The sequence below is a fragment of the Athene noctua genome, chromosome 22 (genome assembly GCF_965140245.1).
Source record: "Athene noctua chromosome 22, bAthNoc1.hap1.1, whole genome shotgun sequence".
Lineage (NCBI taxonomy): Eukaryota > Metazoa > Chordata > Aves > Strigiformes > Strigidae > Athene > Athene noctua.
In genome coordinates this window covers 8,621,018-8,633,774 of record NC_134058.1, presented here as the reverse complement: position 1 = coordinate 8,633,774, position 12,757 = coordinate 8,621,018, and the positions used below count along the sequence as shown (strand labels likewise).

General features: G+C 57.1%; 2 protein-coding genes across 3 annotated transcripts; both read right to left on the bottom strand.

Moving 5' to 3' along the window:
- Window positions 1-169: 169 nt before the first annotated feature.
- On the bottom strand, window positions 170-4,336 carry LOC141969096 (uncharacterized). Its single transcript, XM_074924526.1, has 7 exons — window positions 4,152-4,336; window positions 3,436-3,927; window positions 2,593-2,745; window positions 2,103-2,279; window positions 1,518-1,750; window positions 784-893; window positions 170-325 (listed from the first exon to the last, which is right to left on the bottom strand). The coding sequence occupies exons 2-7, from the start codon at window positions 3,757-3,759 to the stop codon at window positions 183-185; spliced, it is 1,140 nt and encodes a 379-aa protein (XP_074780627.1). The 5' UTR covers window positions 3,760-3,927; window positions 4,152-4,336; the 3' UTR covers window positions 170-182.
- On the bottom strand, window positions 3,921-12,728 carry LOC141969098 (peptidyl-prolyl cis-trans isomerase H-like). Of its 2 annotated transcripts, XM_074924528.1 has the most exons (8): window positions 12,318-12,728; window positions 11,821-11,885; window positions 11,167-11,190; window positions 10,623-10,667; window positions 10,139-10,181; window positions 7,479-7,571; window positions 4,637-4,776; window positions 3,921-4,240 (listed from the first exon to the last, which is right to left on the bottom strand). In XM_074924528.1, the coding sequence occupies exons 1-8, from the start codon at window positions 12,606-12,608 to the stop codon at window positions 4,237-4,239; spliced, it is 705 nt and encodes a 234-aa protein (XP_074780629.1). In that variant the 5' UTR covers window positions 12,609-12,728; the 3' UTR covers window positions 3,921-4,236. The 2 variants fall into 2 exon arrangements, with proteins under 2 accessions (XP_074780629.1, XP_074780630.1); XM_074924529.1 differs by lacking the exon at window positions 3,921-4,240 and having other exon boundaries at window positions 4,336-4,776; window positions 12,374-12,548.
- Window positions 12,729-12,757: the final 29 nt, after the last annotated feature.

Here is a 12,757-nt window from a genome sequence, read left to right as displayed (position 1 = left end):
CGGCCCCTCGGGTGCGACAGGGAGCCCGCGGTCCTTTCCCTCTACCCGAGGGAGGGGAGACTGTGCCCGGGGAACACGGCTGGATTCCCCCGGCCCTTGTGGGGCGTGGCCTCCATGGCTGCTTTCACTCGCCAGAATGGGGGCGACAAAGAATTTCCACCAACTTTCCTGAGTGTTTTCTATCACTTTAATAACTCTCCCTCAAAACTGTCACTGTCGGACAGTGTTGCCCCAGCAGGGATATCCCAGGCTTTGGTGACCTTTGGCAGAAGAGCAGATGTCCGGCGACAATCCTCACCAGATCTGGTTTTACGTTTACCGGTGGCTGGGAGAGAAAAAGAAAGATCCGATGTTACTTCCACAGCAGACCGAGCCCACAAAGGCAATGGACAACTCTCAACTGCCACAGGACGCTGTGAAGGTCTGGAGAGATTGAAGGCCTCCAGAGGAAACCAGAAGGGATGAAAGGGACACACACAACGGAAGAAATAAGATTTTCCATGTTTGACCATAAGGAGCCAACCTTCTAAAGCCCGTGAAAGAAACTCCAGAGGAAGCACTGTCAGGAAATTCTTCTCTGGAGATCCCGCTCCCTGTTCTGGGGTTCCACCTAACAAGACCTGCTTTATGCTCTGCAGGATGAGCAAGCAACTTCTGTCTCCTAATTCCACGTGACCAGGAATGACATGGAAAAGGCTTCTACGCTTTCAATATCTCAAGCCAAACCCAACCGTAATCCCTAACCCGCCCGAGCACTGAAGAATCACATCTGGAGCTGCTTACCTGAGCCCGATGGGTTGACGCTCGGTGCCCTGGCCTTGCTCGCACCTCCGCTTTCTGGCTGCAGAGTCTCGCCGCTGTTCCTGCTGGCTTCTGCCAGCCTCTCATTAGCCCTGTGAGAAATGCAGGAGCGTGCAAAAACGACTCTTGCTCACGGTGGCACCAAGCGGTTCCCCAGGTGTGACGCTGCACTGTTGGGCTGAGGAACACAAGACTTCCGAGCCACCCGCGTGTGCTGCTGCTCGGGCTTCCAAGCAGTCTGTGTGAGGTCTCTGTCAGACCTTTCCCAGAGGGTCGTAAGGACTCCGGGCTCTTTCCCTCCTCCCGCGGTAAACACAGACTGTTATCACGGACAGCAAAGAGATTATTTTTGCCTCACAGCCTCCTGTTCTGTCCCCTCTGCCTTTTCCCGTGTGTCTCCCCTCAGCTGGAGGGTAACAGCAGAAGGGAAAGGAAGCTCCTCTTTTCCACCATACGTGCAGCAAGAGGAGGCGGCTGCAGAAAACCTTTCCAAGAAAACTAACTAAACCACCCTCCAGACAGGCCTGATCGGCTTGGTTACTTCAGGGTCCGTCAAGAGAAACAAAACCAGGGCTCGGCAATGGGAGAGCCCAAGGTGGGCTCTGCAGAAGTGCACACATCGTGCTGCCCAGATCCAAGAAAGGGACGTGGGCTGGAAAAGCCACAATGAAAAGGGTCCTGTTGTATTAGGTGGGGAAAAAAAAGTTTGGACTTACTTATTCAGTTTGTTTCTGAGAACTCTTGCAACGTCCTCCATCACACAGAAACGCTTGTGAGAGCTCTTCAGTTCTGCCTGAGCATAAGCCAGGAGCAGGGCGGTCGACTCCTGCTTCTCCTGTGCTCTCTCCAGCTCGAGTGCCTGAGCTCTAATGATCTGCTCCAGCTCGTTTCTCCAAGAGGCGACAGTGGTGTTCATCTCTTCTATTCTGGCTTCAGCGGCTGCCTGTACCTAAAAGAGAAGATGCAACTTCAAGAAACGGGAAGACAAAGGCAATGCCCAGCCCTCTCAACAAACCTGCTCTTTCCGCCACTTTGACATAAAAGCTCTTAAACAGCCTAAACGCTGCCTGGACGAGGAGCAGCAAAATGGCTGCGTGTTTTTCACGCCCACTGGTCCCAGGACACACGACACACAGACTCTGACGCAGCCTTTTGCAGCTGCCCGCCTTCCCTACGGGAAAGCCAAACCCACAGCACTAACAAAGAGAACCACGTGCCCAAGACAAAACCCCCAGAAGTCGTGAGCGCAACCACAAGAGGACGCAACGCCGACGACAGATACCAATGGTACATGAACTGACCTGCAAAAGCTGACTCTGATATCGCTTCTCTTCCTGCTCTGCTGTGGTGTGAGCTGGGCCAGGAGTCGCCAAGCGATCTGACAGAGTTGTCACCATCTGTCCCATCTCCTTATTTAGAGCTTCCAGCCGCAGAAATTTTTGGGACAGCAGCTCCAAGTCTGCGGAGAGTTCGCGCACCTGTACGTGGGGAAAAAGAACCTGCCTTGAGCAGAGGGGTCTCAAGTCTCGGTGAAACTCCATCAAAGGGATGCATCGAGATCATGGCTGTCAATGCACTGAGTTTGTATTTCAACCCAGGGAAAAGGCGCTTGGATTTCGGAAAGTACGTGCGCCTTTCAAGCCCTTGCCAACAAGATGCTCCAGCTTCCACCCATCCCTCCTTTCCAGACAGGCTCCGCGGCAAAGGCGCTCACTCCTCCTGCAGCATCACAGCACGTCCGTGCCTCAGAACAGCTTCAGAGACATTAACGTGTTGACAGCCTTTGTATACCTTGGCCTTCGCCTTGTCCAGGTCCTCCTGCAAGCGGGAGTTTTCTTCCTTCAGGCGACTGCACTGGTGCGTCGAGTCTTGCAGTGCAGTTTCTGCTGTGTGCTGCTTTCTGACAGCATCAACGAGCTCTCCTTGCAGCTGTGCCTCTGTTCTCTAGGGAAACAACGAGTACAAAGAAAAAGAAGCCCAAGTCCGTATTTTTACTTCCAGTTACTAGTTCACAGACCGAGATCAGTTTTCTAAGTGCATCGCAAAGCAAAGCCATCGCATCCACGGGAAGAAGAGGGCATCTGCACAGCTGATGGTCTCCAGCCATCCCTGGCGAGTGAAGACGACTGCAGAAATGTCATCACTCGGTGAAGATTTCTGTCTCCCAGCACATTCCCCTCGGAAGATGCCGAGACTGTGCCTTTGTGGGGTTTGGCTTGTTCCTTAAGTTAATGCTAAAATCTAACCGGAGGCCAACGCGGGAGCTGTCGTTGGACTGCAGCCCTTTCTCCCGTGATCCCAGCCAAGGCTTCCTAGAGCCAGCTCTGTGTATCAGCCTTCACGCCATTGTTCTGCTACACAAACGCAACCCAACGCCTGCCTCAGCGTTTCTACGTACGTGTGTGTCTATAAACATCTCAAGGCTTGTCAGAACCTTCCGCGATTCCAACAAAACCAGCGCAGAACAGAACCAAGCCGAGCGAAGGACTCCCGCGCACGTACCGCACACCTGCCGACTCTTAGAAGCGCCAGACGGCCTTGGGAACCGCTCTCCTTTAAGTCAGTCTTGGCCAGTGCTCACCTCACCTCTTTTTCTACCTTGTCGGCCTCGCATGTAAAGGCACCACCACTCACCATTCGTTCCTGGGCGGCCTTGTTCTGCGCGTCTCCCAGCTGCTGACGCAGCAAAAAGTTTTCACTTTGGAGCTCGGCCAGTTGTTGCTGCAGCTCTTCTGCCTTCTTGGTGACATCTTCTCTCTTCTGATCTTTCATAAGGCAGAGATCATGCCAGTCCTCTGTCTGCCTTTTGGACCTTTGTAATTCTCTTTCTGCCTGCTCTAAAGCCGATGTCTTTTCCAAGAGGGCTTTTTTCAGTTGGTCCACTTCCTTTTCCAGCCCATCAGCTTTTCTTTCGGCTTTGCTCAGCTGACGAGACAAGCTCTTGTTTTCTTCTCGCATCTCAGTGACGTCCTCACAGAGCTGTCCTTGCACCCGAAGGCACTGGTGACATTCTGTCAGACACACTTGCGCCTGGACACCTTCTGATGGCTGACGTGTCCCAGGGCTCAGGTGGGAAGGGGATGAATCTGACCCCACCGTCAGTACTCGGGCTCTGACATTTTCTGCCTGTTCAAAGTTACAGAACACAAATGGACAGCACTTAGGGAATCAGCTCAAACCAGGAGACAGCAGCAGCATTTCATACAACCAGAAGAGGACTGTCAGCTGCTTGACATCAGATGATCAAAGAGTTTTCAATAACTCTGCCTTAGACACGATTCATGGAAAAGTCTGGCTTTGCATTAGCACGGGAAGGAGGACTCGAATTGAAAATCTCTGGTTTTGCATACCTCCGGCCCAAAGCTCTGGCTCTCCTTGACGCCTTCTTCATCTGATGGCGACTTACGGACGGCCGACTCCAAGCAGGCGGCAGGCTCATCTACATTAAACACACATATTGTTGAAACCAGAGTGAGCTCACACAGCTCCTTGATGCCTACAGTGCTTTCCCAACCGTCGTGCTTCCAGAGACAACCCTAGCACAGCCACACACCCCAAAGCCAGGGGGACCTGTCAAAATGCAGATTCCAGACACGTCTCTTTTCCCTGTGCCAGGGGGATGACGGGATGGCTCAAAGTGATCAGCAATGAGCCCCGAAGGAATGAGCGTCTCGAGAGTTCTGCTTTGCAGGGACAAGGCCCGGCAGTGCACGTTTTCCTGGATCCTCAGCCACACCACATCATCATTTCCAAACGGCCCGTCTCCACGGCAAGCCGCCACAAGGGCAGGCGACAGGCCTTCTGCCCATCCCTCCTCCACCCCGGAGAGTCCTACCTGCTCTCGGCAGGGCGGGTGCACACCGCCTCGCTGCTGCCCCACGGGGAGTGCTGGGTTCTGACACCCCTTTGGCTTGGCCTGGAGCAGCTTCTCCCTTCTTTTCCCGCCCTCGGGCGTCCACGGGCCGCGCGCCGCGCCTGGAGAGACAAAGAGCAGAGCCAGTCGTGGGCACAGCTCACGGCAAGGAGAAGGGCCCGTTGTTGCCCGCCCTTTCCGTGTTGACCTCCCTCGAGGACCAACGCCCCCAGGCACAAAGCTGAGCCCCAGGGGAGGAAAAGAGCCCCGGAGCTTCCCAGCCAGCGCCCGCCTGCCTGCGCCCCGTTACCTGTCGGCCTTGTCCCGGCAGTCGGTGTCGCGCTCCTCCACCAGCGGCCGCGCTGGGGCCCAGTTGCCAGTGGCGGCTGCACGGTGCAGCTCGTCCCATGCCTCTGGCGGCGGCTCATGGCCACCGCTGATCCTGGAGGACGCGGGACCCTCCCCTGCCCCCCTGCTCCTGTCCCTCCTGCACAGCCACCGCCAGATCCTCCTCATGGCCCGGCGGGGGTGGGCACTGAACCGCCTCCCCTCGTCTATCCCTGGGGACCGGTGCCAGGCAGGACTTAGTGGGCGCTGCCTGGTGTCGGCTGCCAACAGAGGAGCCAACCCCAAGGAGTGGCAGGGCACGGGCAGCTGCCTGCAGGCTCAGCCACCACCAGCAGCGGTGGCAGCACCGGCTGCACCAGTACCAGCTCCACCAGCGCTGCCACCAGCTCCACTGGTAGCTCCAACAGAACTTGCACCAGCAGCACCAGTTCCCTTGGCAGCACCAGCTCTACCAGTGCCTCCAGCACCAGCCCACTGACACAGCACTGGCAGCACCACCAGGTACTGTGTGTGCAGGGCCTGTGCCAGAACCCCTCTTGTTCTGTGCGCTGATGTCATAACGGGCTCGGTGGGGGCTGGGAGGGGCCCGTTGCTCAGGACCTCTCTGTGTGTGTACAGGCCCCATTGCCAAGGAAACAGCCCCTGGTGCACGTGTCCAGGGGCACAGGGTTGCCCAAGGCCACCTCTCCAAGGTTGCCACCTCTCCCAAGGTTCCCACCTCCCTGTGGACCCCTGTCCTCCTCTTGCCTGCCAGGCTCGCCTGCGTGGGAGACAGACGGGCTCGGCAGAGCGGGCTCTCGCCAGCAAGGCTCCCTGCAAGCACAAGAGGCGGTGGCTGGACACGCCCATGTCCCTTTTTGTGCTTCCTGGGTTCTCAGCCTGAGTTTTGGAACACCCTGGACCCATTTCTGTGCCTCTCTCTGCATCCCTGGAGCCCTGGCTGTTGCTTTAAGGGCACCCCAAGTCCCCGGGCTCCATTTCAGGACGCCCCTACACCTCGCTTTGCTTTCTGGTGTGCCCAGTCCCCATGCACGTGCCTTTCGATGCACCCTGGACCTGTGGCTGCGCCGACTGGGTCTCCCCTCACCCCTCAATGCGCCTTTCGATTCACCCAAAACCCCCTGGTGTGCCCTTGGTGCACCCTGCAGCCCTCTGTTTGTCAGAGGCGCCTTTGGTGACATCTCCACACTCCTCGGGGGGCTCCCTCCTGCACCCCCGGTTGCAGTCAAGGTGACAAATTAATCTGCTACGAGATTAATCCCCTTGAGATCGAGCCAGTCCTCAAAGATTAGAGGAGCTGGGGGTGGCTGGACTTATCTCTTCAGAGCTAGGCCAGTTACTGCCAGAGAGGGCCATCCTGGACAGGGGAGGAGGGGGAGGTTTCTCCTCTGGTTTAACACCTGCCGGTTCTTGTATGGGGAGGATTTTAGGTGCTCCCTTCTCTCTTAGGGGTATGACAATAGGGATGTCTTTGTGCAACCCCTGCCCCTCGGCAGCCCTTTTGGCACACCCTGGACCCCGGGGCTTTTGGCCGCTCGCTGGCTGAGCCTTTTGCAATGTCCTTGCTGATCCCATCTGTCATCTTTTGGGGGCATCCTGAAGCCCTCGCTGTGCTGCTTGAGGGTCCCTGGACTCCTTCCTGCACCTTTAGGGGCACCCTGCTCACCGCGCTGTGCTGTTGGGGACAGCCCAGACCGCTCCGTGGGGCACACACAACCCCCTGCATGTGCCCTTCCGTGCACCCCCAGACATTCTGGGGGGATCCTCCAATCACAGAACGGTTTGGAATGGACTTTTAAAGGTCACTTAATCCAAGGCCTCTGCAATGAGCTGGGACATCTTCACCTCCATCAGGTTGCTCAGAGCCCCGTCCAGCCTGACCTTGACTGTTTCCAGGGACGGGGCCTCCACGGCCTCTCTGGGCAACCTGGGCCAGTGTTTCACTACCCTCCTCATAAAGAATTTCTTCCTTCTATCTAGTCTGAATCTACCCTCCTTTCGTTTAAAACCTTTACTGCTTGACCGATTGCTACAGGCCCTGCTAAAATGTTTGTCCCCGTCTTTCTTATAAGCCCCCATAAGTATTGAAAGGCTGCAATAAGGTCTCCCCGGAGCCGCCTCCAGGTGCCCACAGCCCGTGTCAGAGCTGTCGCCACCCACCCACTGCCCTCTCCCCACGACACCCAAAGAGCTGCAGACAACCAACACAGACAACTTCCAAGCCACCCACATGTGCTGCTGCTCAGGCTGCCAAGCAGGTAAAAAAGAAAGGATGCTGCAGGATCAGGACTGTGTCGCTCAACACATTAACTCATGAGGAGCCTTCTGGCCAGGAGCTACAAAGCAGGTCTTTTAGACCTTGTATCCGGTGCTGGAGATTCCTGTTGTCTGGCAAATCACTTATACGCTTCGGAAAAGGGCACAGAGAAAATACCAAAAGCTTTTTGGTCTTAGAATGTCCCTATTTTATACTCACCATAGAGAGCAGCCCAGGAGCAGAGTGTTTCAGTTTGAAGTTTTCATCCGCAAAAGGACCCCTGTATATACTGGCTACTCCAGTGCCGTCGCCCTGCGCGAGAGAGGTGCCCACTCAGCCACAGCAACTGCTACGGAACAGCTCCATTTAAAAACTAAATTTAAAATGCCCAAGCCAAAGGACAGGGTTAAACCCAGCCCAAAATGGGTGCCGTCCTGCCATCTGCACACACCAGCAGTGAACACGTTCAATGTTTCATTTCTGAAGAGGATCATCGAGTGGATTCTAACTCCACAGCACATCCTTTGCCATCCACGTGTTGGCAGAAACCCACAGAGGTGGTAAGGATCAGGTTCAAGTCTCCCAGAGAGAGACAGAGGCTACAGATGGCTTGGGATGGACCCCCCTGGCCTCGGCAGGGAAAGGGGAGGGGACATCAAAGTAGGGGCTGGTGAGAAAAGGGAAGTGGTTGCCTGGAAAAAGTTGGTTGCTGCTTCCTTATTTCACCTTATTTTCTGTGATTTTATAGGAATTAGGGAAGTGATCTCACTGTTCATCAAAGACAGTTTCTGAAAGATGGAGCTTCTACCTTTTGCTGAACTTTCTACCAAGTCGAGACATCCTGTACTACAAGGACAAGCCCCAGCCCTCAGCCCTCAAGACGCTTCTAAGTTAAAGCAGCGTGGCCCCTAGCAGCTGCACATTGCAAGCTTTGACTGCTCACAAATTTGTAACTTTGCACAAGCCTGACGCATGGTTCAGGCAAGACACATAAGTCGTGGCGTGGCTGAAAGGCCACCCTGCCCTTTGGTCCGGGGTTGCAGAGACACTCCCGTGTATGACGCCAAAAGGACTGAGCAGGGACCCTTCGACAGAACAGCCTGACAGATGCTGCAGTGAGGAACCATTTGGGGAAAGCTGCAGAAGCAATGCAGCCCGGTATCTCTGGCACAGTCAGTTACATTCACTATTCCAACAGCCACTTCCCTGGGTTGATTTCACAGAATCACAGAATCGTCTGGGTTGGAAAAGCCCTTGAAGCTCCTCCAGTCCAACCATGAACCTCACCCTGACCGTTCCCAACTGCCCCAGATCCCTCAGCGCTGGCTCAGCCCGACTCTTCAACCCCTCCAGGGATCCCGGGGACTCCCCCCCCTGCCCTGGGCAGCCCATTCCAACGCCCAGCAGCCCCTTCTGCACAGAAATCCTTCCTCAGAGCCAGCCTGACCCTGCCCTGGGCAGCTTGAGGCCATTCCCTCGGGGCCTGGCGCTGGCTCCTCGGCTCCAGAGACTCATCCCCCCTCTCTGCACCCTCCTGGCAGGGGGTTGCAGAGGGCCAGGAGGTCTCCCCTCAGCCTCCTCTTCTCCAGACTGAACCCCCCCAGTTCCCCCAGCCGCTCCCCAGCAGACCTGTGCTCCAGACCCTGCCCCAGCTCCGTTGCCCTTCTCTGGCCACGCTCGAGTCATTCAATGGACTTTTTGGGGTGAGGGGCCCAACACTGAACCCACTCATCGAGGGGCGGCCTCACCAGTGCCCAGCACAGGGGTCAGATCCCTTCCCTGAGATCATTTCCCCTTCCTGTGTCACTTCAGCCCCATTTCTTCTGCCTTGCTGCAACCTGCCTCCCTTCACTGCCTTTCTGCTTAAGACAGACGTTCTTTAGGAGGACAAACTTAACAGGAAGATAAGATGCCAGTAATGTACCATGTGCAGCTCCACATCTGCTGCTCTGCTTGCCTAGCCTTTGCTTCTTTCTCCCCTGTTCTGTCTAGCTTACTCTCAGCTCCGAGACAGGAACACAGACCCGTTTCGAGTGATCAGTGTGACTGTCCTTGCTCCTCAAGTGGAACTCTAGCAAGTGTAATTTATGAATCACAAATACTGGTGCAATCTGCAATGCTTGCTGAGCTTCATGGAAGTAATAAAGTCCACTGGGACAGCTGAGCAGCATCACAATCAGCAACTACCTGCAAGTCTGGGGTGGCTGAGCCACCCGCTCTGCGGTCAGGTCTCTTGGTGACTTTCACACAACCAAGCTTTATCAATTTTGTATCAAAAAAGCTTTATCATCCCCCTCATGTTTTGAAATACTTCCAGGAAGGAAATAGTTTTACTGGGTCCTAGGACAGGGAAGAGACCCTGTGGTCCTCCAGGCTTCCCCGTATCCTCGGCTTATCCCTAAGCCAGAGCACGACCACCACTGCGGGCACAAAATTCTTTTCTATTGTCAGACAATTCACTAACAAACAGTTAGTTTTTATTTAACTATCCTTTGCACTAGACACTTGCTTCCGTACCTAGGGTCTCTCTCCACAGAGCTAACAGAAATTTGTTTGGGGGGACAGGAGAAGGAGGAATGACAACACGGTAAAAAAAAAAAAACCAAACTCTGCAAGTTTGAGAAGCCTCTAGCTGTACCGCCATGCTTCTTTTAGAGAGAAAATATCTTGGGAAGGACAAGCTATGCTCACCCAAGATTTGGTTTCAAGTACATTATAGTCTGTGGCAGTAAGACGGCAGCAATGCTACGAGGAAACCTCCAGTGACTAGAGTACCTCAAAAGAGAGCCAAGAGACCCCACAGATCAGCACGGACCCTGGGAAGCAGCTGCTTAATATACCACGTAGGAAAAGCACCAAAGGAATATAGCAGTACTCACGTTTACAAAGTCACCTCCTTGGATCATGAAATCCTTGATTACCCTGAAGAAGTAAAACAATGCTCAGTTCTCAGTAGACAGATGTCTCAAGAAGCTTCTTCACATGGGGCAAACAGGAGTTCTGCCTCGCTGCACAACGACACTTACCAGCGGCTGTGAATGCTACAGTCTAACGTCTACAACAAAGATTAACTACTCGCTGCTAGCGGGCAATTCGGGACCTGCTGCTGCTCGACCAGGGATAGCGATTAGAGGACGGATGCCAGAACGTGATCTCTGACCTGACGCACCGGGCACGGGGGATCCCTCCCAGTGACCCCAGCGTACACACCTGACAGACCCCCAAAGGCCCCAGAGCTACAGAAGGTCGCTATCAGCCAAGACCTGCAGATGCCTCCCAGACCAATAACGCCCCAGGCAGCTCTCAAAACCACATCTACCTCAGACTGCTACTTCAGTGCCTAAACAAAAGCAGAGGAATTACCTGTGGAAAGTGCTTCCTTTATCACCTACAGGGACACCATCCTTCCTGCAAGGAAAGGACAAGGAAAACCATTGCAACTTACTGCATATCCCGACACAAAACCCTCCCAGGAATTCCAAGGGCTTGTCCTACACGTTACTACTGCCTTGACAGACCACCCAGTGCTGCAGCCTGGCTCCGGGCTGGTGCTGCCCGAGGCAAAGGCAAACCTCGAGCGAGCTCTGCCCGCTAAATGACACAGTTCCCTACACCACCCAAGCCAGCACCTTTAGGGGATCCCACCGCCCTCTGCAGCACGAGCAGGTGGGATGTGCAGACAGGGCTTTTCAGAGCAACCTGAGCACGAACAAAGTCATGCCCGCAAGGGAACGGCCGCCACCTCTGCGACGGACCGAGCTCATCCCAATTTCATCAGAGCAGTTGTCTGCAACTCTTTCATTTTGTACTGGCAGGGTAAGAAACGCTTCCAAGCGAGCCTTCTTCCCACTCAGCCACTCCTGTTTCTCCGGGTGGGCTACTTTACAGGACACCGTAAGCCGCTTACCTGAATTCGCCCGTACAAAACTGCCTGCAAGACAAAAAAGAGAGCGGAGCGTGAGGCACATCTGCCCCCGCAGGACACAGAGCGCTGCGTTCAGCCAACGTGCACTGCCTGGTGTGCAGGACTTCCCTTGCTGCATCGGGGACGACCCCGGTGCAACCGTAACCGGCAGCAACTCCTCCCCACTGCCATTTTAAAAGAGACTTCTCTGCTTTCTGCAGTCGAGCAGGGCAGATATTTAACGCCGAGCTCGTAAGGGGCAGTGAACGTGGAGCAGGCACCGTGTTTCCCAGAGAAGAGGCTACATCCATCTCTCCCGTGGCAGTGGGACGCCCAAGCGGTGCATCCCGCGGTCAGCGCCAAGAGAACCGCGTGGCCGTGCCCTCAAGGTACGGCCTTTCCCAAGGGCACCGAGCGTACGAGAAGCTCCACACGGGGAGCGGAGCGGGACTGGAGCCCTTCACCTTCCGGCCAGGCGGCCTCCCCCAGGGCATCGGGGTGCCGCACGGCCGCACCTCTCCGGCAACGGAGAGAGGAGCAAAGCAGCGCAGCGGCTCTGGGGGGCAGGCGGCCCCTCCGCCCCCTGAGCCCTTCCTGCACACACAAGTCTCCACAGCCGACCCAGGCCGAGCTGCAGAAACGCCGCCTGCTCCTCACCTGAAGTTCGCTGCTGTTTTGGGTACAACGTCGGCGAACAGCTCGATCTTCATGCGGCCGACCTCCTGGGGAGACGGTGGCCCCGTGAGCCCTCCGGGCCCCCCTCGCACACGCACCAGCCTCCCCACCGCCGCGCCCGGGGAAGCGCCACAAACTCGCCCCCCCGCTGCACCCCCCACCCCTGCCAGCCCCCTCCCGCGCACCCCTGCACCCCTCCCCTGCAGCCCTGCTGCCAGCCCTGCCCCGCGCGCCCCTGCAGCGCTGCAGCCCCCGACTCTGCCCCGCGCCCCGCTCCCGCTGGGCCCCTCCGAGCGCTTTCAGCCGCCCCCCCGCAGGCCCCGCAACGAACGCTCGAACGCCCCCAAGCAACCGCGGCAGGGCACCCCGGCGGGCACCCCGCAACCCCCTCCCGGAGCACCCCCGCAAGCCCCCCGGCCACTGCTCCCCTGCGAGCCCCGCACCCCCTCCCGCTGCACCCCCACCACACCCCAGCTCACCCCCGCAGCGCCTCCCGCTGCGGCCCCCGGCTCCGCCGCGCAGCGCCCGAGCCCACCTGCCCGCCGATGGTGACATCGAAGAAGACCACGGGGTTGCTGGGGTTGGACGCCAGCACCGCCATGCCAGCCGCCTCGCCCGGAACCGGAGGCGGAAGCGGCGCCGGCCCCGGAAGTGTCCGCGGGGCGCGGGCGGGGCTGAGGCCTCCCCTCAGCGCGGGGCCCGGCGCTGCCGCGGGCGGGCGGGCGGCGGGACGGAGGGCGGGCGGCGGGACTGAGGGCGGGCGCCGGCATCGCAGGCAGCCGGTGGCCCGGCAGCGTTTTCCCGGCGGGCCCAGGCGGCCCCGGAGCCGGCGCCGCGGCCGTTCCTGACCCGAGCCGCCGGATGACGCCGGGAGGGTGTCGAGAGCCGTGGCGGAGGCGGAGGGCTGGGCCCGGGTGGC

Excerpts from the sequence above, each read along its gene's own strand:
- LOC141969096 (XM_074924526.1), bottom strand. The coding sequence starts at position 3,759 with ATGCGAGAAGAAAACAAGAGCTTGTCTCGTCAGCTGAGCAAAGCCGAA. Across the intron at positions 2,746-3,435 it reads AGGCCGCCCAGGAACGAATG|AGAACAGAGGCACAGCTGCA; the intron begins GTGAGTGGTGGT and ends TTGTTTCCCTAG. Across the intron at positions 2,280-2,592 it reads TGGACAAGGCGAAGGCCAAG|GTGCGCGAACTCTCCGCAGA; the intron begins GTATACAAAGGC and ends CCCCACGTACAG.
- LOC141969098 (XM_074924528.1), bottom strand. The coding sequence starts at position 12,608 with ATGCCGGCGCCCGCCCTCAGTCCCGCCGCCCGCCCTCCGTCCCGCCGC. Across the intron at positions 10,182-10,622 it reads AAAGGAAGCACTTTCCACAG|GGTAATCAAGGATTTCATGA; the intron begins GTAATTCCTCTG and ends TTACTTCTTCAG. Across the intron at positions 4,777-7,478 it reads CTCCTGGGCTGCTCTCTATG|GCGCGGCGCGCGGCCCGTGG; the intron begins GTGAGTATAAAA and ends TTGTCTCTCCAG.